This window comes from Podarcis tiliguerta, assembly GCF_965153285.1.
Source record: "Podarcis tiliguerta genome assembly, chromosome: 5".
Classification (NCBI taxonomy): domain Eukaryota; kingdom Metazoa; phylum Chordata; class Lepidosauria; order Squamata; family Lacertidae; genus Podarcis; species Podarcis tiliguerta.
Window position 1 is genome coordinate 3,602,110 of NC_139538.1, and position 20,649 is coordinate 3,622,758.

General features: G+C 47.3%; 1 protein-coding gene across 8 annotated transcripts in view; it reads left to right on the forward strand.

Moving 5' to 3' along the window:
* Positions 1 to 2,712: 2,712 nt before the first annotated feature.
* Positions 2,713 to 20,649, forward strand: part of LOC310678294 (maestro heat-like repeat-containing protein family member 7) — a 28,825-nt gene continuing 10,888 nt past the window's right edge. For 2 of the 8 annotated variants that reach the window (XR_014511724.1, XM_083442076.1), the window contains exons 1-15: positions 2,715 to 2,917; positions 4,711 to 4,808; positions 6,128 to 6,237; positions 7,278 to 7,403; positions 8,803 to 8,907; positions 10,409 to 10,541; positions 11,672 to 11,781; positions 12,935 to 13,084; positions 13,164 to 13,318; positions 14,786 to 14,927; positions 15,342 to 15,538; positions 16,104 to 16,241; positions 17,427 to 17,535; positions 18,357 to 18,497; positions 19,657 to 19,830. Coding sequence is in view for 4 of the 8 variants with exons in the window: in XM_083442076.1 (XP_083298202.1) it covers positions 4,739 to 4,808; positions 6,128 to 6,237; positions 7,278 to 7,403; positions 8,803 to 8,907; positions 10,409 to 10,541; positions 11,672 to 11,781; positions 12,935 to 13,084; positions 13,164 to 13,318; positions 14,786 to 14,927; positions 15,342 to 15,538; positions 16,104 to 16,241; positions 17,427 to 17,535; positions 18,357 to 18,497; positions 19,657 to 19,830 (1,860 nt within the window). In the remaining 4 variants the exon portion in view is untranslated. Of the gene's footprint in view, positions 2,918 to 4,710; positions 4,809 to 6,127; positions 6,238 to 7,272; positions 7,404 to 8,802; positions 8,908 to 10,408; positions 10,542 to 11,671; positions 11,782 to 12,934; positions 13,085 to 13,163; positions 13,319 to 14,785; positions 14,928 to 15,341; positions 15,539 to 16,103; positions 16,242 to 17,426; positions 17,536 to 18,356; positions 18,498 to 19,656; positions 19,831 to 20,649 lie in introns of all 8 variants that reach the window. The other 6 variants (XR_014511726.1, XR_014511727.1, XM_083442074.1 and 3 more) reach the window with 5 other exon arrangements.

The following is a 20,649-nucleotide window of genomic DNA, read 5'->3' on the forward strand; positions in this document are numbered from 1 at the left end:
CGGAAAACCCTTTCGTCTTGCGGGTTTGCCGTCTTGCGAGGCATTCGTCTTGCGGGGCACCACTGTATAGTTATACTTTATTAGGCATAGCAAACCACACATTATCAAACAGACACTGTATACACATTGTGCAAAATACGAGCTCAACATAACAAGGTTTGTCGCAGTCAGATCTTTAACTCCAGAGAAAATCAGTTTGCATAAATAATACAATACAGCACTACCAAATCCCTGATCAATTAAGAACCACTAATTCTCTTTATAATGACCCAGTCTTTCTACATGGACAGCACTCAAAACTTCAGCAACTATTAAAGTAATTTGATCATTCCTGTCCGAAACCAGGTCCTGAACAGTTGGTAGCATAGAAATCAGCCTATTGAGTTGTAAGGCCTCTAATAATTGTCTTCTGGCATAAATGCCAAAATCACTAGAAAAGAAAATATGTTCCTGTATACTATCAGGTTCCTGTATACTACATTTGCAGAGGCGCTCTGATTCTGGGAAAGCTAAATATCTTTCTCTCACTATCATCGAGGGAAACATATAAATCTGGCTAACATAAACAGCCTGCACAATTCATGATTCTTCAGATTTGTCATATACTCCTTTTGACAATCTCTACACAAAGGGAGATTTAAATAGAGAGGAGAGCAAGCGCTGTGCTTTGCAACCTCGAGAGTGGAGAGAACCCTTTTTTCTGTAAGATTCTTCCTGATAATTTCCCAAGTATCTTTGGGGTCAGAATTTCCAAAGTCAGTTACATTAAGCCCTACCAAGTTCAATTTTCTCCTACAAATCAATGATAAATTGTACATTACATTATCACTTAAGAGGTCATAAAGGAGAGAATTAGGAGATAGAAGCCCTCAATGGCGTGAAAGAAGGCTCTTCTGTTCTCCAGAGAACTACAGCTCCCAGAGTGCTCTGGGTGTCGGCTTGCACTTTGCATTATGGGTAACGCTACTCAAATGCCGTGCTCTTCAACTGTCCCTCTGCCAACCTGGCGCACTCCAGAACCTTCAACCCCACCCAGCAGGGCCAATTATCACGGGTGGCAGGAGTTGCAGTCCAAATGATACGGAGGGCACCAGGTTGGCCAAGCCTGCTCTGTATGTATGTGCTGGAGCATTTGCATGTCAGCAGCAGCTGCAAAGCCAAGAGGTGAACATGACACTGATGTGCAAATATTCCACACATCTGGATCGTTGGAGGCACTCCACAGTACTAACAGTAATTCCCCACACACGTCAAGACAAGGTGACCCACTGCATGAGAAACAAGTTTGGAAAGGTCCCTTGAATCCCCTTCTAACCTGATGAGGTGGTGAAAGCAGCAGGAAAACAAGATCAACACAGAAGGACTTGCCTTTTGCAGTGCCTTGTACTTGGTGGCCCCGGGGCACTCAGCAATTTTCTGAAGTGACATAAATTCTGCTCTTAAACAATCAGGGTTTTTTTTAATAGAAATTGTTGAATAGTGGGTAGACATGGCAGACGACACAGCGATTTCTCCAAAGCAGCTCTTTATTTTGTAAGCTGGAACAGAACTGAACAGCAAACAGCTCAGCCGGCCTGCTTTTATAGGCAGCCGGCTGTCAACATTGTAGCAACAACAACCCAGGGTTTCCCGCCTAAAATAACTGACGTGGACCTGAGTGAAAACTATCTACAGTATCCCCCTGCTGGCCCAGGGTGAGAACTTCAGTACATAACAGAAATAATAATTAAACATTTACATTATTATTATTATTATTATTATTATTATTTAAAATTTATTACACATCCTTAACCTGCAGGTCCCAGAACAGGTTACAACAATTTAAGATTCACAATCCAAAACGGTTAAAGCAGATTACAATCACAGGAATAGGGTATGCTCTGAAAACCCACACAAATCTCTGGTGTCAAAGGTCAGGGTAAAGATTTGTCCAAAAATCAGGGGAACAGACACTCAGAACATTTTATACAGAACACGCAGGAGTTCCTGTATCTTAGCCCAACATAACTAGGGACCTCCTCCAGGCTGTCACCATTTAGCAAGAGGAATTCAATGACATGCCGGCAAATTTAGGTTTGCCCAATTGAAGGTGGATTAAAGCACTTTGGCTCCCTCGCAGTGCAGACCTACACGCTCTGGCTCTCTCTTTTTTTAATGACTTTTTGCGGTAAGGAAAGTGACAGCAAAATGCACTCGTACAAATAGGGTTCCATTAAAATTGGGGTGTTGTTTTATATAACCGTTTTACCATATTTTTTGCTCTATAAGACTCACTTTTCCCCTCCTAAAAAGTAAGGGGAAATGTGTGTGCGTCTTATGGAGCGAATGCAGACTGCGCAGCTATCCCAGAAGCCAAAACAGCAAGAGGGATTGCTGCTTTCACTGCACAGCGATCCCTCTTGCTGTTCTGGCTTCTGAGATTCAGAATATTTTTTTTCTTGTTTTCCTCCTCCAAAAATTAGGTGCGTCTTGTGGTCTGGTGCGTCTTATAGAGCGAAAAACACGGTATATCTGCACCAGTAATTTTCATAATTTGAACCTCCATGAAGCTCTCCAGAGGCAAGATCAGCTTAGGAGGGGAACGTCCGTTGGAGCAGAGCGTTTGATTGTCACGTGTCATTGGTTGCCCGGTTGCCTGGCCATTTCCCTGGCCATTATGACATCAATAACTGCCATGGGCACTTGATCTCAACTGCCACCTTGCCTGGTTCAGTTGCTGGCAGTCCTTGGCTCAAGCCAGTAGTGTCCAGAGCACATCTTCAGCTGCGTTGACCACCAACCCTTTCTACACTCTTTTCCCTTTCATCTGTTGGCGTACTATGGATTTGAAACAGTGAGACTTTTAAGGGTGAAAAACACCTCTCTAGCCACTGTCCCAGGTTGGCAGCGAAATCATTCCCTCATATTTGCTCAGCAGGTAGGATGCAATCATTTTCCCCCCCTCCTTTTGTTTTCCATTCTTTTCAAAAGATGGAAGATTGTGGGTAAAACTCTTACTGGGTTGGGGTGGTCTCTTGCAAAATGATTCATTATTAGTGTTCGCTGTGTGTTGCATTGTATCATATTGTTATACTGCACCCCAATTTCTGAGAGATATTTCAGGGTTTCCAATGTGCATTTAAGGTCAGTTTCCTTCAAATGACATCATTGGAAGTTTGTGTCTTTTTTGATATATGGTATTATTTGCCCAGATCTACAGGCTGAGCATAACTTAACTCCAAGAGATGTCCCAAAGTTTACATATTTCAATAATTTCTATATCATTTCATAATTCCCTCTAAGCAGTTTACAGATTAAACAGAGCATTACGAAATACAACATTACAAAAGAAGATCAAATATAGAATACAATAAATATCCTACTCTAAATAAGTATAATGAACAGGAAGACAATATATTTGTGTAAACATAACTTGGGGAGACGAGATGGTTGGACAGTGTTCTCGAAGCTACCAGCATGAGTTTGACCAAACTGCGGGATGCAGTGGAAGACAGAGGTGCCTGGCGTGCTCTGGTCCAGGGGGTCACGAAGAGTCGGACACGACTAAACAACAACTTGGGGAGAAACATTCCAAATAAAAAACACATACAGATACAGATCCAAAACTCAGTCTCTCTTGATCGCTGATTTTGTGTGTCCAAAATCTGTCACTCTTTCATCCTCTCTCACATGGACATTATAATGATAAAAAAAATGAATGCATCTTCAATCATTGGCTCCTATGGCAACAAATCACCTACACAACCACCTTCATTCAATGAAATTGAATTTTGGAAGAGTTGGGACAGATTAAAGGAGGAATGGCTAAGGGAGCTGGGCATGTTTAGCCTGGAGAAGAGGAGGTTAAGGGGTGATATGATAGCCATGTTCAAATATATAAAAGGATGTCACATAGAGGAGGGAGAAAGGTTGTTTTCTGCTGCTCCAGAGAAGCGGACACGGAGCAATGGAGCCAAACTACAAGAAAGAAGATTCCACCTAAACATTAGGAAGAACTTCCTGACAGTAAGAGCTGTTCAACAGTGGAATTTGCTGCCAAGGAGTGTGATGGAGTCTCCTTCTTTGGAGGTCTCTAAGCAGAGGCTTGACAACCATATGTCAGGAGTGCTCTGATGGTGTTTCCTGCTTAGCAGGGGGTTGGACTCGATGGCCCTTGTGGTCTCTTCCAACTCTATCATTCTATGATTCTAGGTACTATCTTTACACGGCACACAGTTAAACTACGGAAGTTGCTACTGCAGTTTCTTTCCCCACTTAGGGCCACATTCCCTTCTAGACAACTTGCTAGGGGCCACTTATGAGCTGTATTGGGAATCTCAGGTGAGATCCACACACAATGGAAGTTGCTCCCAGTACCAGTCACCACACAGAAACGGCTTAAGGTCCGAATAATTTACTGTTGCAGAAGATAAGGCTCACTAAAACAGTTCTGGACATAGATAGACGCAGCTTGTAGGCTATTGCAGATACAGATACATACAGATATGTACAAGTGCAAAGTATCTCTGTTGCTCCAAATAAACTCCACCAATTCAAGATGTAACGCTGGACAAGTAACACCAACAGACTGATGTCTCACATACTAACTGCAAGCTAACAGATAGATAACTGAGCCGACACGCATTAATCACAGATACAGTTGTGGCACTGGGTGAATGCCCAGTGCCTGGGCGTGCTAGCATACATGAGCCAATATCAACATTCCCCCAGCAGCGCTTCCTGCTAAACGAATCGGAGAATGTTTTGGACACAGTCGTTGCAAGAGCTTTGCAGCTGGGAAGACTCAGTGTCGGCGCCCAAAAATGCAGGTAAGCTCCTCTCGCTGATGACACAGTCGTAGGGTGCTTCCAGAGGTGGTGATCTTCCTTCACAGCTGGAGGCAGCAATGCTTCTGAATACCAGTTGCTGGAAGCTGCAAGAGAGAAGAGGGTGTTTGCGTTCAATTCCTGCTTGAGGGTTTCCTGTTGGTGCATCATGTCCTCATTCTTCAGAAAAGGAAGCATGTTTATGAAAATGCTCTCGAGTCTGCTGCCTGGAGAATAAAGGTAAAGGTAAAGGGACCCCTGACCATTAGGTCCAGTCGTGGCTGACTCTGGGGTTGCGGCACTCATCTCGCTTTATTGGCCAAGGGAGCCGGCGTACAGCTTCCGGGTCATGTGGCCAGCATGACTAAGCCGCTTCTGGCGAACCAGAGCAGCGCACAGAAATGCCGTTTACCTTCCCGCTGGAGTGGTACCTATTTATCTACTTGCACTTTGACGTGCTTTCGAACTGCTAGGTGGGCAGGAGCAGGGACCGAGCAACCGGAGCTCACCCCGTCACGGGGATTCGAACCGCCAACCTTCTGATTGGCAAGCCGTGTTTAACCTGGTTTAACATGGAGAATAGGTTTGTCTTAATTGCCAGCACAAATCACAGCTTTGCACATGGAGGCTTCCACTACGTCGGGGTGCAGAACCTCCGGCCTGCCAGGGGTCCATTTTGTCTCATCGGGCCATTTCCCCCAGACCAGTACACCTGCCCTTCAGCTGACAAGACTGGTGGCAGCACAGGTGGGAGGATAAGGTTTAGTTCTGCCTCTGGACAGCTCAGCTGCTTAGAGCGTGGTGCTGATGATACCAAGGTCTCAGGTTCAATCCCCATATGAGGCAGCTGCATATTCCTTTAGACCAGGGGTAGGCAACCTAAGGCCTGGGGGCCGGATGCGGCCCAATCGCCTTCTCAATCCGGCCCACGGACGGTCCGGGAATCAGCGTGTTTTTATATGATCAGAATGCGTGCTTTTATTTAAAATGCATCTCTGGGTTATTTGTGGGGCATAGGAATTCGTTCATATTTTTTTTCAAAATATAGCCCAGCCCCCCACATTGTTTGAGGGTGGACCAACCCACGGCTGAAAAAGGTTGCTGACCCCTGCTTTAGACGTTTGCTGAAAACTTGTCTGTTGTTTAATTGTGTTTCGTTGCTTTTAGATGAGTTTAGCAGTTTTTAAATATTTTAAATTTGTTTTGTTTTGTTTATATATATATATATTTAATAATGAAGGTTTTTTTTGTTTTTGCTCCTTTGGGCTCCTCTGGGAGGAAAGGCGCAGTATTTACTTATTAAATTAATAAATCTGTTTCAGATTCGCCAAGCTCAGACTCCTCCCAGACAACATTTAGTTCTGCAGGTTCCGAGGGAGACATGAGGGCTGTCATGCGCTTCATGCACCAGTTTCTCCACAAAAGCCACCAGGTATCTTCACCCCAACCCTGCCCTCGCTTTCCCTGCTACAACATGGGTTCCTTAAAAATGGAGGGGGCGGGGGCTTCTTCCTCCAGTCACATAATTCTAATTCTAGCATCTAGATCAAGGGAAGTAATAGTGCCACTGTATTCTGCTCTGGTCAGACCTCACCTGGAGTACTGTGTCCAGTTCTGGGCACCACAGTTCAAGAAGGACACTGACAAACAGGGACGTGTCCAGAGGAGGGCAACAAATGGTCAAAGGCCTGGAAACAATGCCTTATGAGGAACGGCTAAGGGAGCTGGGCATGTTTAGCCTGGAGAAGAGGAGGTTAAGGGGTGATATGATAGCCATGTTCAAATATATAAAAGGATGTCACATAGAGGAGGGAGAAAGGTTGTTTTCTGCTGCTCCAGAGAAGCGGACACGGAGCAATGGATCCAAACTACAAGAAAGAAGATTCCACCTAAACATTAGGAAGAACTTCCTGACAGTAAGAGCTGTTCGACAGTGGAATTTGCTGCCAAGGAGTGTGGTGGAATCTCCTTCTTTGGAGGTCTTTAAGCAGAGGCTTGACAACCATATGTCAGGAGTGCTCTGATGGTGTTTCCTGCTTGGCAGGGGGTTGGACTCGATGGCCCTTGTGGTCTCTTCCAACTCTATGATTCTATTCTATGAATTCAGGAATACTTTGAATTGGGCTCGAACCCAGCAAAGTAGGCACGGCACTGGAGTAAAACATCTGAAGGCAGCCCTGTTTAGGGAAGCTTTTAATGTTTGATGTATCACAGTATTTTAATATTCTTTTGGAAGCCGCCCAGAGTGGCTGGGGAGACCCAGCCAGATGGGCGGGGTATAAATAATAAATTATTATTATTATTATTATTATTATTATTATTATTCCCTGCGGAACGCCCCCAGAAGAGTCGAAGTTTCCAAATCTTTCCGGGGGCAGCCCCGCAGAGAGCATGTTGCGGTAGTCAAGATGGCTTGCCGCTTTTGCTAATCCTTCTTGAACTCATCTTCCTGTCCTTGGTTGGGGAGGCTAGGAATTACCTGAGAAGGTCAAGTTCCTGGACTGCATAGACCTCATCAGCGCAAACCTCGACAGCAGTAAGATGGGCTACATTGGTCAACGTCACTACAACCCGACCCTGATAAGAGAAACTCTCATGGTGAGTAAGCCGCCCCGTGTACGTGTGAGTGCGAACGATGAAAATAGCCCTAAAAAACTCCTTCTAACGGAGCCCAAGGAAAGATTAGCACTAGAAGTGTTGTATAGTGGGAAAGATGGGTAACAGACACAGCTCTTTTAAGCAACAGCTCTTTATTACAGCACTTAGCACTACTCTAAGTCTCTCTGAACAGTGAAGCTGGCTGCCTTATATAATGCTCAATAACCTGTAACAGTAACAAATTCCAACTAGCTAACCAATCGGTGAAAGCAACTCTCAATCCTTCATTTGCATACTGGTGGCCCAGAGTGAGAACTGCAGCCAGTCTGAATACATAACAAGAAGCCCACAGCTTTATGGTTTGCCCTGCCTTGAGCTCTTTAAGAATGACTTTGCCTTGGTAATTGTGTCTCTGTTTGGCTGTGGGAAAACCATCGTAGGAAAACCTCAAAAAGGATATCATTGAGATAGGGCAGAAATGGCCTAGACTGGATTCAGCCGCTCCCTTAGGAGGAAAGGTTACATCATTGGGGGCTCCTTAAACATAAGATGCTAGCTTAGTCGGTAGTACATGAGACGCTTAATCTCAAGGTTGCGGGTTCGAGCCCCACGTTGGGCAAAAGATTCCTGCATTACAGGGGGTGGGACTGGATGACCCTTGTGGTCCCTTCCGACTCTACAGTTCTTTGATAGTATAAGTATAGGGGGAACATGTGCAGCCAAAACAGCTACACAGAGAGATGGAAATGCAGAAACCCAAAAACAGAACTCCCTGAGGGGGAGAACTTCCCGAAAACAGCCCAGAAAGGACTGGGCATGCTCGGGGGCTTTGTAATGCTTGCAGACCTTGTGGAGAGAAATTTGGAAGCAGGTTGGAGGGGGAATAGAACAAATTGGCCTAGAGCACTTCACGCTGCAACTGGGTTGCAGCTCCCACTTGTGCTCTACGAGAATGCGTCTCATGAAACCTCCATGGATTCTGCTGCAGTAAAAAAGGTAAAGGTACCCCTGCCCGTACGGGCCAGTCGTGTCCGACTCTAGGGTTGTGTGCCCATCTCACTTAAGAGGCCGGGGGCCAGCGCTGTCCAGAGACACTTCCGGGTCACGTGGCCAGCGTGACAAAGCTGCTCTGGCGAGCCAGTGCAGCACACGGAAACGCCGTTTACCTTCCCGCCAGTAAGCGGTCCCTATTTATCTACTTGCACCCGGGGGTGCTTTCGAACTGCTAGGTTGGCAGGCACTGGGACCGAGCGACGGGAGCGCACCCCGCCGCGGGGATTCAAACTGCCGACCTTTCGATCAGCAAGTCCTAGGCGCTGAGGCTTTTACCCACAGCACCACCCGCGTCCCTACGACGCCTTATTTTAATAAGTACGACATCCTTATTTTGCCGTTCCAGTTCCTTCTTCCTGAAACGGGATCCCAGTTCGTCGAGGAGCGGATCATGGCCTTGTCCAGAATCACCAAGCTGGTCTGCTGCATCACGTCCCATTGCACACCCAAAGTGAGGCTCAGTCGCCCATTCCCAGGGCTGGTTTGGTTTAGCAAACTTCGCGGAACTGGTTCAGAAAACCTCCAAACTGCACCTGAAAGTAGTTCCCATAACTGCTGAACAATTCACCTGCAGTTTTTAGTGTTGCCATATTCTGAAGAGCAAAAAGAGAGGACACATTTTCAGATTTTAGCTATGGATCGCTATGGCGAATCGTGAAAAATACTGTAAATGGAGCAATTCACTCTCTGCACGTGCTTTAAGATACTTTCTTGCTGTTCTTAGGTACAATTCTATGCTTCTGTGATTTTACACTCCAGCCCAACAACTTTTAACCTGCGTGGTGGGGATTATTTGAACTTGAACTGTTTGTCAAATCATAGAATCACAGAATCGGAGAGTTCGACATGAACTGAATTTGCTCACTTTGTTAAGGGACGGGCATGCCAAACTTGGATTAGAACTAGTTCCCTTTCAGAATGAGCTTTCCGAGCTCAGCTGACACCAGTCATCAGGAGTAAAATGCCCGTCACGATGACTGACAGTCCGGGGGGTTGTGGGGGGGAGGAATTTATATATGTGTAAGGAATGAGGACTTGTTTAGTGCAAAGATTGCCTGTGGCACTGAGCTGTACCCCATTAGGACGTGCTGGATTTTTTAACTTTCAAATTCCCCAAATGAGGGGTGCTAAAAAATTGTAACACGACTTGGGAATTCAAAAGATATTTTGGTTAAATTAATATAATTTAGTTTTGCTTGGAGAGTAAAATTGCATAGAAATCATTAGAAATGATTGCCAAGTACTTGCAGTTATACTATATATTAATATTGCATTATTATTATTTTTATTAAGCAATACCTGGCATTTTCAGAAGGTAAAATTAAAATTCTTTGCTTTTCCAAAAGCAGTTTATGTGCTTCTTCCTCAAATGTACTTGCCAAGCTAAATGTTGTCCAGTCACAAAAATAATAGCAGATTTGAATTCCTCACACCCAAAAGCATTTTTAAAAAGATCCCTCACTGAAGGAATCTGAAAAAATTAAAATAACACTCTCTAGTAGCCCATGTCAGTGTGCCACCTTCACAGGAAAGAGTAAAGGGGTGCATTTGAGGATATCTTGGCAGCAGGGTCCAAATCCATAGGGAGGTTGAATAAGGCCTGCTTCTCTTTGCACCCCACTGCAGCCATGGTGGGTGGCATGACACAAAATGGCTGCCGTGGGGTGCGTGGCACGACACAAAATGGCTGCCATGGAGTGCGTGGCACAACACAAAAAAGCTGCTGTGGGGTGCATGGGATGGCACAAAATGGCTGCCATAGAATGCGTGGCACGACACAAAATGGCTGCAATGGTTGCTGTGGTGTGCAAGGGATGGCACAAAATGACTGCTGTGCTGTGCGTGGCATGACACAAAATGGCTGCTGTGGAGCATGTGGTATGACACAAAATGGCTGCCACCCTTGAGGAGGAGTAGAAAATGAGGTACTGTAGAATGATTCTCTCCTGCAGGGAGTGAAGGACTTCAAGATGGGGAAGCTGGCGGGGCACCTGGCGCTTTGCAGCAAGGACTCCAGCGAGAGCGTGTGCCACTGGGCGGCCGACGCACTCCACTGCCTGTACACCCTGATCCTTCACCAGAAGAGTAAGAGCAAGGACCCGCCGGCCTTCCCCAAGACGGTTCATGGCGGGGAAAGGGAAATAAATGGGTTGGCATGTTGGCAATAGCTGGGAAGCTGGATGTCCCGCCAGAGGAGATAAAGCAAAAAAGGTTCTTCGCTTAGAGCAGCCTTTCTCAACTTGTGGGTCCCCAGATGTTGTTGGACTACAACTCCCATCACTCCTAGCTAGAAAGGCCAGAGCTCAGGGATGATGGGAGTTGTAGTCCAACAACATCTGGGGACCCACAGGTTGAGAAGCGCTGGCTTAGAGCGTCTTCAGATTGGCAAGGGGGCCTTCGCCTTCTGAGCCTGCCTGGTGGAGGCTTAGTTTCATGGCTGCTCCTGCTATTCTCCTAGGCTGTCTGCCAGCCCAACCCTGCCTTTCTGAGGGCCAGGTGGAGAGCCCTGGAGGGCCACCTTCAGGGTCTGGGTCTGAGCTTCCCTGCTGGCCGGCCTGAAGGAGTCTTGGGCCGCCTTTTTTCGCTGCGCCATTCCCTCTCCACACCCTGCTTAGGGGTGCCCAATGGCCCCTACTCCTCCAGCTCCACTTTCCATTGAGGTGACCCAGTGGGGAAATCCGTGTCGCGTGGTCCTTCAAAACCTCCAAAGGTCACTGTCCCAACGCTAATACATGGTGAGTATTGGCACCTATTTTGGGGGGTGCATTATATGTATATCTATATGTATCTATATATCCCTCTCTATATAGATATACCGTATATATCTGAGTTTCTTTGTATCTATCTATAGCTATAGCTGTAGCTATATCAATATCTATATCTATATCTATACAGTGGTACCTCAGGATGCGAACGGGATCCGTTCCGGAGCCCTTTTCGCATCCTGAGTAGAACGTAACATGCGACTGCAGGTGCGCGGGTCGCGTTTCGTCGCTTCCGCGCATGCGCGTGACGTCATTTTGAGCGTCTGCACATGCGCGAGCGGCGAAACCCGGAAGTAACGCGTTCTGTTACTTCTAGGTCGCCGCAGAGCGTAACTTGAAAACGCTCAACCTGAAGCATATCTAACCCGAGGTATTACTGTATATCTATCTATCTATTATATCTATCTATCTATCTATCTAATCTCTGAGTTTCTTTGTATGTTTCTTGAGGCCTGATGAAGCCTGAGAACGACACAGAATTTATGGAGCTTATGCAGGACTGGAAAGAGGAAAAGATCTTCTGGCTGGCCTGGTTCTCTGACATCAGCACCACCACTATGGTAAACCTTTTTCACCAGCTCCAACGTGTGTCTTCTTCACACCTGGCAATTTTGGGCGTGGACCTGTTTTACAGGTGCAACTGAAATGAATGTAACCAACACAGGAGTTTGGAAACCCATCCAGTTAATCTAGATTAATAAAATTACATTTTGTTTTGTTTATAAAAAGGAAGCACATCCAGCTGCGCACAGGCGCATGCAGAGAGGCAGGACGGGCTGTGTCTTGGTGTTTACCGTGCAGCCAAGGGCACACCTGGGTTTTGAGGTAGCGATCGTATAACTGAGCCCAGGACTGTGTTTGACTGCCAGTGGCTCTTCAAAGGTCCTTCTCTGCTCCACTGCTGTATCTGAGATCGTTTCAATGAGAGAGTTTAAAAAAAGAAAGAATGAATATGAAAAATGCCCAGCACTCAGAAAACTGAGTGATGGTGGGGGCAGCAGGGATAATAAAAAAAAAATAGAGGGAGAGGGGATGCAATCTAAGAAATGGCTTGGCTGTCTGGCTGTCAGGTAGGAATCCTGAATAGGACTGTTTAATGCTGCAGATTTTTAATTGCTAGTCCCAGTCCCCACTCAGAGGGCTCATCCACACATCCATTTGCCCCGCAACTTTCCCCCAAGTAAAATCAATTTTTACTGCTGAATCGGAGCAAATGTCAATTGGTTGGCCTCCATTTTTAGCACTGGTTAGAAGCGTGGATGAGCCCTAACACTGCACTGTGGTCTTTCCTATGCGTAAGGAGAGCACTGCAACCTTTTCTGCAGCATCGGAATCATAGAATTGGAAGGGACCGTGAGGATCATCTTGTCCAGGGTTTCCCAAACGTGGGTCTCCAGCTCTTTTTGGACTACAACTCCCATGATCCTTGAGCACTGGTCCTGCAAGATAAGGAAGATGGAAGCTGTAGTCCAGCAAGAGCTGGAGACCCAAGTTTGGGAATCTAAACCAACCCCCTGCAATGCAAGAAGCTTTGACCCAAAGTGAGGCTCGAACCCACAACCCTGGGATTAAGAGTCTCATGCTCTACCGACTGATCTTAAGGAGGGTCCCATAGCGAGTCGGCTGATCCCAAGATATGATCCCAACCATGGTGGATCCCAGCTCTTTGGTGTAACCGCCACCAGGCTTACAACGGACCCCCTCCGTTTTCAGAAATTCAAAAAATGCCTCAATGCCGACGAGCAGATGGACTTCCTCCTAGCGGCCATCAAGGGCATGAGGGACGACAACCTTTACCACACGAAGGCTGCCATCCTGATGCTAAAAGCCATGCTGAGGGACCCCCAGCCCGTTTTCATAAAGGTACGCTGCCTTGGAGCCTCCCGTTCCCCTGTCTCCTCTCTCCCCAGTCACCTCTTCCCCCCCCTCTTTCCCCCCGCAGGTGCCCAAAACCACCAGGTTCATGTATTTCAGTCTGGAGCACATCGGAGACCCGCAGGCCCGCCTGGAGGTCTTCAGGTTCCTCTTGCTTCTGGGGAAGAGCCGCCCTCAGGATGTGGTGAAGACCCTCCTGGCCTGCTCTGTCCAGTGTGACAGGTGAGCGAGATGGGGACAGGGGGATAAAAAAAAATTGATTTAAAATCCTTTTCGTACTGGCTAAATCAGTGGTTCTCAAACTTTTTTCTCTGGGCCACACTTTCAGAATAAAAATTTGCCTGCGACACACCGAATTTTTGTCGATAAAAATATATTGGGAAAGAAATAACTCCTAGCAGTGCTTGATTTATAACACAGAACACAACTACTTTGTAATATGATCATGGGGACGTCCAGAAAGTATCAAACAATACAGCTATGTAAGAAGGTGAATCATTTCCAAAATGTAATTATAAACGAGCATGAAACTCAGTGAGAGGTGTGAGCTTGCTTTTGCCAGGTAATCTCATTTATATCAGGGTGGAATGTAGACACACATTAAAAAAACACTGTGAAAATGCTTTAAAAAACGTTTTGAAAAAATATATTGAATTTGCCATAAGCTCATCACTGCCATCTAGGGTCATGTTTGTATGATTCAGGTAGGTAGCCATGTTGGTCTGACGCAGTAGAAATATATTTTAAAAATTGAAAAAAAATGTCCAGTGGCACCTTAGAGACCAACTAAGTTTCTTCTTGGTATGAGCTTTCGTGTGCATGCATCGTATCTGAAGAAGTGTGCATGCAGATGAGAACTCATACCGATAGTTGGTCTCTAAGGTGCTACTGGACAATTTATTTTATTTTATATATATATTTCTATGTTTGTATGATGCACTTAAAACACACTTAAAACGTTCTATTTGCAGCTGTATAGCTGAGTCCCAGGTCTAATTTGAGCAGTGGCGTAGCGTGGGGGGTGCAGGGGGGGCCGGCCGCACCGGGCGCAACATCGGGGGGGGGGGCTCACACTCGCAGCTCTCTGCCCCTACCTGGCTCACTCACTCTCTCTCACTGCAGTGCTGGCTGTGCGAATCCGATCCGAGCCGCCGGGTCGCCGGCCACTGTGGGGGGGGGGGGTTCCAGGTGTGCGGTGCAGTGCGGAGAGAGAGTGAGGGACTATCTGGGGGAGGGACAGTGCAGCAGGGGGGGGCGCAAATTACTTGCCTTGCCCCGGGTTAGTGGGCGCAAATTACTTGCCTTGCCCCGGGTGCTGACAACCCACGCTACGCCACTGAATTTGAGACAAGCAAACTCTCATCTCATCAACGCAGAGATGGCTTCTTCTTTTCCGCTCTCTCATATTTGTCAGAGCTGAGCATCACAACAAGAGGTCGTGGAGAACTGCCAATGCTCTTTTCCTTTTTTTAAAATCGAAAGCGCATTTATTCACAAGTTACACTCCATCTTTCTCCACTCCCACAGAATGACCCCTCCAGTCCTAAGTCCCACATCACTGCCTAGCCAGTGCTCTTGAAGAGAGCGGCACCACACACATACGGGTCTAAATCGCCTTTCTCTCGTTTTGCGGTAATCTGAACGCATTTCGTGCGCCAACCGAAGCCCCTGCTTCTCCCCCCCTCGCAGCACCGCCTTCGCCATGTGGAGCAGCTTAACCTGCTTCTCCGACACTGCGCAGAAGGTCCTGGGAGTGCTGCAGTCCATCCTGCAGGAGCAGCCGATGTACTGGGATGGCCACAGGGTTAAGGCCTCCTTGCGACCCTTGGCTGTAAGTGCTGGCAGGACTCTGGCCCCCAAGAAAGCACCCAAAGAGCAAAGCGGCCCTGTGCGTGACATCTCCAAGGCCCATCCCCGGGGCCTGTCTGCCCACGAGTCAGAGGGAAGCGACCCGCCTCGGGCGGCGGACTTCCACAGGGCAGCGCCACTGTAAGCACAGCACCCACCTCTGCAGTGGCAGCACTTCCAGATACCTCTCCTGAAGCCACCACACGACCCTGGTAAGGGAGGCAAGGTGGGGGGGGGCACCCTTGCCTCAGGCGGCAAAGTGAAACAGACCCCAGAGATGCCTCTTTGGCGTCCGGGTAGCCATTTGAGGCACCTAAGGACGTGGCCGGGAAGGGAAGTGGGCGGGAAATTCCTCTCCTTGCTCAGGTACGATCAGGCGCCTTGACCGACCTCCCAGGCCAACTCAGCGTTTTACGAGATCTTGAGGCGCCCGTCCCCAGCCTGCCGCGAGGTGCTGAGAGAGATGTTCACCACGCTGTCCATAGCAGTCCTCTGCCAGATCTCCTTCGCCGTGTACTTTACACCAGAGGAGATGGATATCTACACAACGGCCTGCATCCGCCAGGAGATCCCCACCCCCCCTGCTCCTTTCAGGTGCGCTTCCTTTGGTTCATCCCAGATTTTCCCTGTTTGTCACAGGCGGGGTCGACCGATACTGCGGTAGCCCTCTAGCCAGGGCGGCCAGACGCACGGACACAGCTCCCTGCCGAGCCAGACTTCGCTCCTTGTCCGGCCCAAGGTTCTTTTTCGGGAAATTGTCTTTTTAATTTGTGACATGACACACAGCGACAGCCTCCAATTGAAGAATGGCAGCTTCTGCATTGTCACGCCAGGCTGTGCTTTTGCAAGTTTCTGGTCCTCAAGGCTGCATGCAGAAAAAAGCCTGAAAATGCGTGGGTGTTTTCTTCGAAATGCTTAGTGGCGTGGGGTTCACATGCGAGTGACGGTAGCCAGGATTGCTGTGATCAAGGGAACAACTTCAGCATAAGTTGGTCTCCGCACCCCAATCCCTGTGGTGCCCGCTATCTTTTACCAGCATAAACTATGAGGCACAATGGCCTACCCAAATCACTGAGGTAATGCATCCCACCCCTTTGAGGAACTGCTGTAAACCCAGCACAATAAATCCATTCTAATGCGGATTTGGCTCTGTGTGCAGGTCTGCCTTGAAATCTTTCAAAGGCCTCGTCAGGCGTGGAGGAGATGAGGACCTCATCCTCATCATGAACAAGAGGAGAGGTTCAGAACTCCTGTTGCATCGCAGGACCCACCTGAAAGGTCTCTCTCTCTTTGCCAAGTAAGCACATCGCTGTTAAAAGGAGCAGTGAGATCTGAAGAGGTTCCAAAAATCTTGGGGGGAGATCCCTAAGGCGTGGAACTTCATATCAGCCCCATAAGGGACTGGATGGCATTGAATGTGGACCAAGGGGGCAGGGGAGAGTGAATGGAACCAAGCACCTTGAAAGGGAGGAGGAAGATAGAGACTCTGTGGTCTAAAACCATTTCATTGTCCAGATAGGTAATTTGTAATAATAATAATAATAATTTATTATTTATACCCTGCCCATCTGGCTGGGCTTCCCCAGCCACTCTGGGAGGCTTCCCCAAAAATATTAAAATACATCAAACATTAAAAGCTTCCCTAAACAGGGCTGCCTTCAGATGTCTTCTAAAAGTCTGGTAGTTGTTGTTCTCTTTGACATCTGGTGGGAGGGCGTTCCACAGGGAGGGTGCCACTACCGAGAAGGCCCTCTGCCTGGTTCCCTGTAACTTGGCTTCTCACAGTGAGAGAACCGCCAGAAGGCCCTCGGTGCTGGACCTCAGTGCCCGGTAAAACGATGGGGATGGAGATGCTCCTTCAGATATACTGGACCGAGGCCGTTTAGGGCTTTCAAGGTCAGCACCAACACTTTGAATTGTGCTCGGAAACATACTGTGAATGAATGTAGGTCTTTCAAGACCGGTGTTATGTGGTCCCAGCAGCCACACCCAGTCACCAGTCTGGCTGCCGCATTCTGGATTAGTTGCGGTTTCTGGGTCACCTTCAAAGGTAGCCCCACGTAGAGCCCATTGCAGTAGTCCATTTCTCAGTTCATACCAAGAAGCCGTTTTCAGGTGTCTCCAAAATAGTAGCTGCCCATAAACTTTAATGGAGAAATCAAAGAATTAATCATGACTGGGATTGGGCCACTAGCATGTCCAGTCCTCCCTGTCACCCATTCAGCGAGAATGGAATCCACTCTGCAGCATTTTGTTGCAGGGCCTTCCTTGTGTATCCCAATAGCTAGCTCAGGTGGTGTGTTATGACAGCTCTGTACTCAAAGCAGGAGGGCTGAGAAGCAAGAGGGAGGTATGCTCCGCTTGTTCCCCGAAAATGGAACAGAATATCAGGAAAGAAGACATGGCTGGCTGGATCATGGGAGAAGAACACTCCATTTTGCAATGCTTTGGACACCCAGTGTTTCTGTTTTTCAATGGCAAGAGAGATAGTCAGGGGCGAGGGAAGCGAAAGGATGTTGCCTTACTTGCTGGAGATACTGGAAAGCGAGGGGTCTCCGAAACACATCACTGTGATGCCTTTCTTAATTGAGGTGAGCCTTGTTTTATGGAGGTAGGTGGGTCTGATTAATTGTACAGCTGATCCGCCCCAGCCCCTCCTAGACTCCCATCTGCTTCCCCCAAGAGCATCAAAGCCATTCCCCCAACCCATATTTCTTGCAAATCAAGCTGTGCACAGTTGTTTTCAGCGGACTGCAAAGGCTTCCAGAGCCCAGCGCACAACACCTTCCGAGCCACAAAACTTAGCTGTGGTCACGTCTGCTTTGTGGTGGGCCCTGCATCTCAGCTGCTTGAAGGAGTTTGCAGAGACCAGTGCAGAGAGCTTTGCAAGCCCTGACGCCACATATTTGGCCCTTGTGGGCCAAACAGGGAGGTCTGGCAAGCAGAGCTGCCCCCCCCCCCCATAAGGCATGCTGAGGCAGTCGCCTCAAGATGACACATCCAAGGAGCACGCAGCTTGATAATAATAATAATAATACCTTTATTGTCATTGTACAACCTGTGTACAATGAAATTAAACGAGCTCCCCCCCCCCAACACTCAATCTCTTATCGAACAACACACCACCTCGCAAGTCAATTTCACAGCGTCATTTTCTGTTCAAAAGCCTAACAGCCCACGGATAGAAGCTATTTTTTAGCCTGTTGGTACGGCTGATTATACTTCTATATCTCCTGCCCGAGGGTAGAATATTAAAGAGGTGATGGCTCTTTAACAATCCCTTGTGATGTCATCTTGTCACCTCCTGGCCTCCTCCTCCTGCTCCTCTTTGGCCTGATCCAGCAGGCTCTTCTCGTGTTTTCATGTTCAAGGCCTGCTGCTGCCAGTTCTGCACATTCTTCTTCTGTTCTAGTTCCTTCATAAGGGACCCTTAGCGCCAGCTATGGAAGATATCATCATTGAGCAGCTGTGCCGGCAGGTGAAGGCCAGCCGGTTGGAGCTCAGATCCCTAGCTCTCGACGGCATGATTTGCTTTTTGAATGATCAAGAGAAGGTGAGAGACACACAGTGATCTACCAGTAGACCAATAGGTCTTCCCAGTGGGTGGGGAGCCTACCATCCTCTAGATCAGGGTTTCCAAAACTTAGGTCTCCAGCTGTTCTGGGACTACAACTCCCACCATCCCTAGCTAGCAGGACCAGTGATCAGGGATGATGGGAATTGTAGTCCCAAAACAGCTGGAGGCCCCCATTTGGGAAACCCTGCTCTAGATATTGCTGGTTGCCTAATTACACCTGCTGGACAGAGGTTCTGTATTCTCAATATTATTATAATCATTATCACCAGTTTTCAATTTATTATAGAACCATAAAGATAAATAAACAATAACAAAAATTCAATAAGATATCCAGCTTAAGGCAGGGCATGCAAAACCTAAACGAATTGAATAATAACACACAATCAGCCACATTTCTCTAGAGGGCATGGGAATAGATACCTGTGAGTCTGAAACTAAGCTATATGAAATAAAATCCCTCCACACTGAGTAGAAATGACCAGAATATTCCTGTCTGTTACAGACCCATAGCTTATGTGTTACTTTTTTCTGCAGTAACTAAATTCCAAATATTTTTATACCATAATGATATTAGTCTTTGGGGTTGTTGTTTTTTTACGATTTCCATTGTTGTGCCATAGGGATCCCAGCAACATCTGTGTCGGATGTTCCTTCTGGCAAAATGTCTTCATGGTACATGTCCACGTATTTAGTAGAGAAAACAGAGGAGAAATCTGAATATGTGTTTTGATAATATCTAGTATCACCTGATGAATTTTCTTCCAGAATAAAAGCAACCTGTGGGCATTCCCACCAGATATGGGGAAGGAAAATCCCTTTATTCCTGCAAACTCTCTAAAAGTTTGGTGAACAGATGTGGAATTCATAAGTAACATCTATCTGCATGTGCAGATGCTGATTTTTTAATGGCTTGGAATCCGAAATACTTTCTGGCCCATGTCTTCTATGCCACCATTTTAATCTTTTTGACAAGGAGGGCGGGGAACCAGCCATGAGGTTTTGGTTCTCTGCAAGTCTTTTTCCTCTGTGGCATCTTGTGTTCTGTTCAAAGCTAAAGATTCCCCGGAAGAAAGACACGGAAACTAACTTTGTTGTTTCTCTGGAGATCTGTGACTCAGCCTTTTGTGTCGCGCAGGTGAAAAAACTGAAGCCTGCCTTTCCAGATATCATAGCCAGGGTGCGCGAGGCTGACAGAGACATCAACGTGAAGGCTCTCAGGCTCCTGCCAGACCTCCTGAAGTGTCAGAGCAGGGAGGTGAACTCCCTCACCGTCGAGGTGGCCACCAGCGTGATGCCACTTTTTGACGACGTGAGTCAGGCCAGGTGCAAGTGGGGCAGCACCCGTGGGTGCAGGGCAGGCCCCAGTGGTTGGGTGTAGAGTTGGTGGGAATGATCTCTTGGGGAGCCACCCAATGTTTGTGTGTGTCTACAGCTTTTCCCTGCCATTTTGTGCTGCACTTTCATCCCAGCACATATCAAGATATGAGCACCATCAACTTGGGTTTTTTTTACCCCTGAAATCCATACGTATCTCTATTATTGATAGTTTGGGGGGCTGGGAGTTAAAGGAGATTGGAATATACTCGGAGTCAAGAGTGGACTTCATGCTCTTTATTCAGTTCATAGTGGTGAGGAGGAATGGAAGTTGCCACAGAATGTCTGCTTTATATACATTATTTACACAATGGGCCCCATGTGATTGGCTAATTCCGGGATTCACCTGTAGGCCAATCAGGTTGCGGATTCACTTCCACCTGGAGCTGGATTGGGTGGCTCCTGTGGACCAATCAGACTGCTGCACTCTGGACCCTATTGCTCTAGGACTAATCAGACTGCTGCATTCTGAATCCTATTGTTCTAGGACCAATCAGACTGCTGCATTCTGAATCCTATTGTTCTAGGGCCAATCAGACTGCTGCATTCTGAATCCTATTCAACTCAATACATAACAGAGATGGAACTGGTTGGGAAAAGTACAGCCAAGTGTATCTTCAGAAGGGATGGGACTTATTTCCTGCTGCAATTCTGAGCCTGACAATGGCACTGTGAATGGCCAGGGTCTGCTCCATCTGTTTTGCTGCCTGGGATGAAAATTTATGACACCCGACTGAGCGGGATAGCTCAGTCG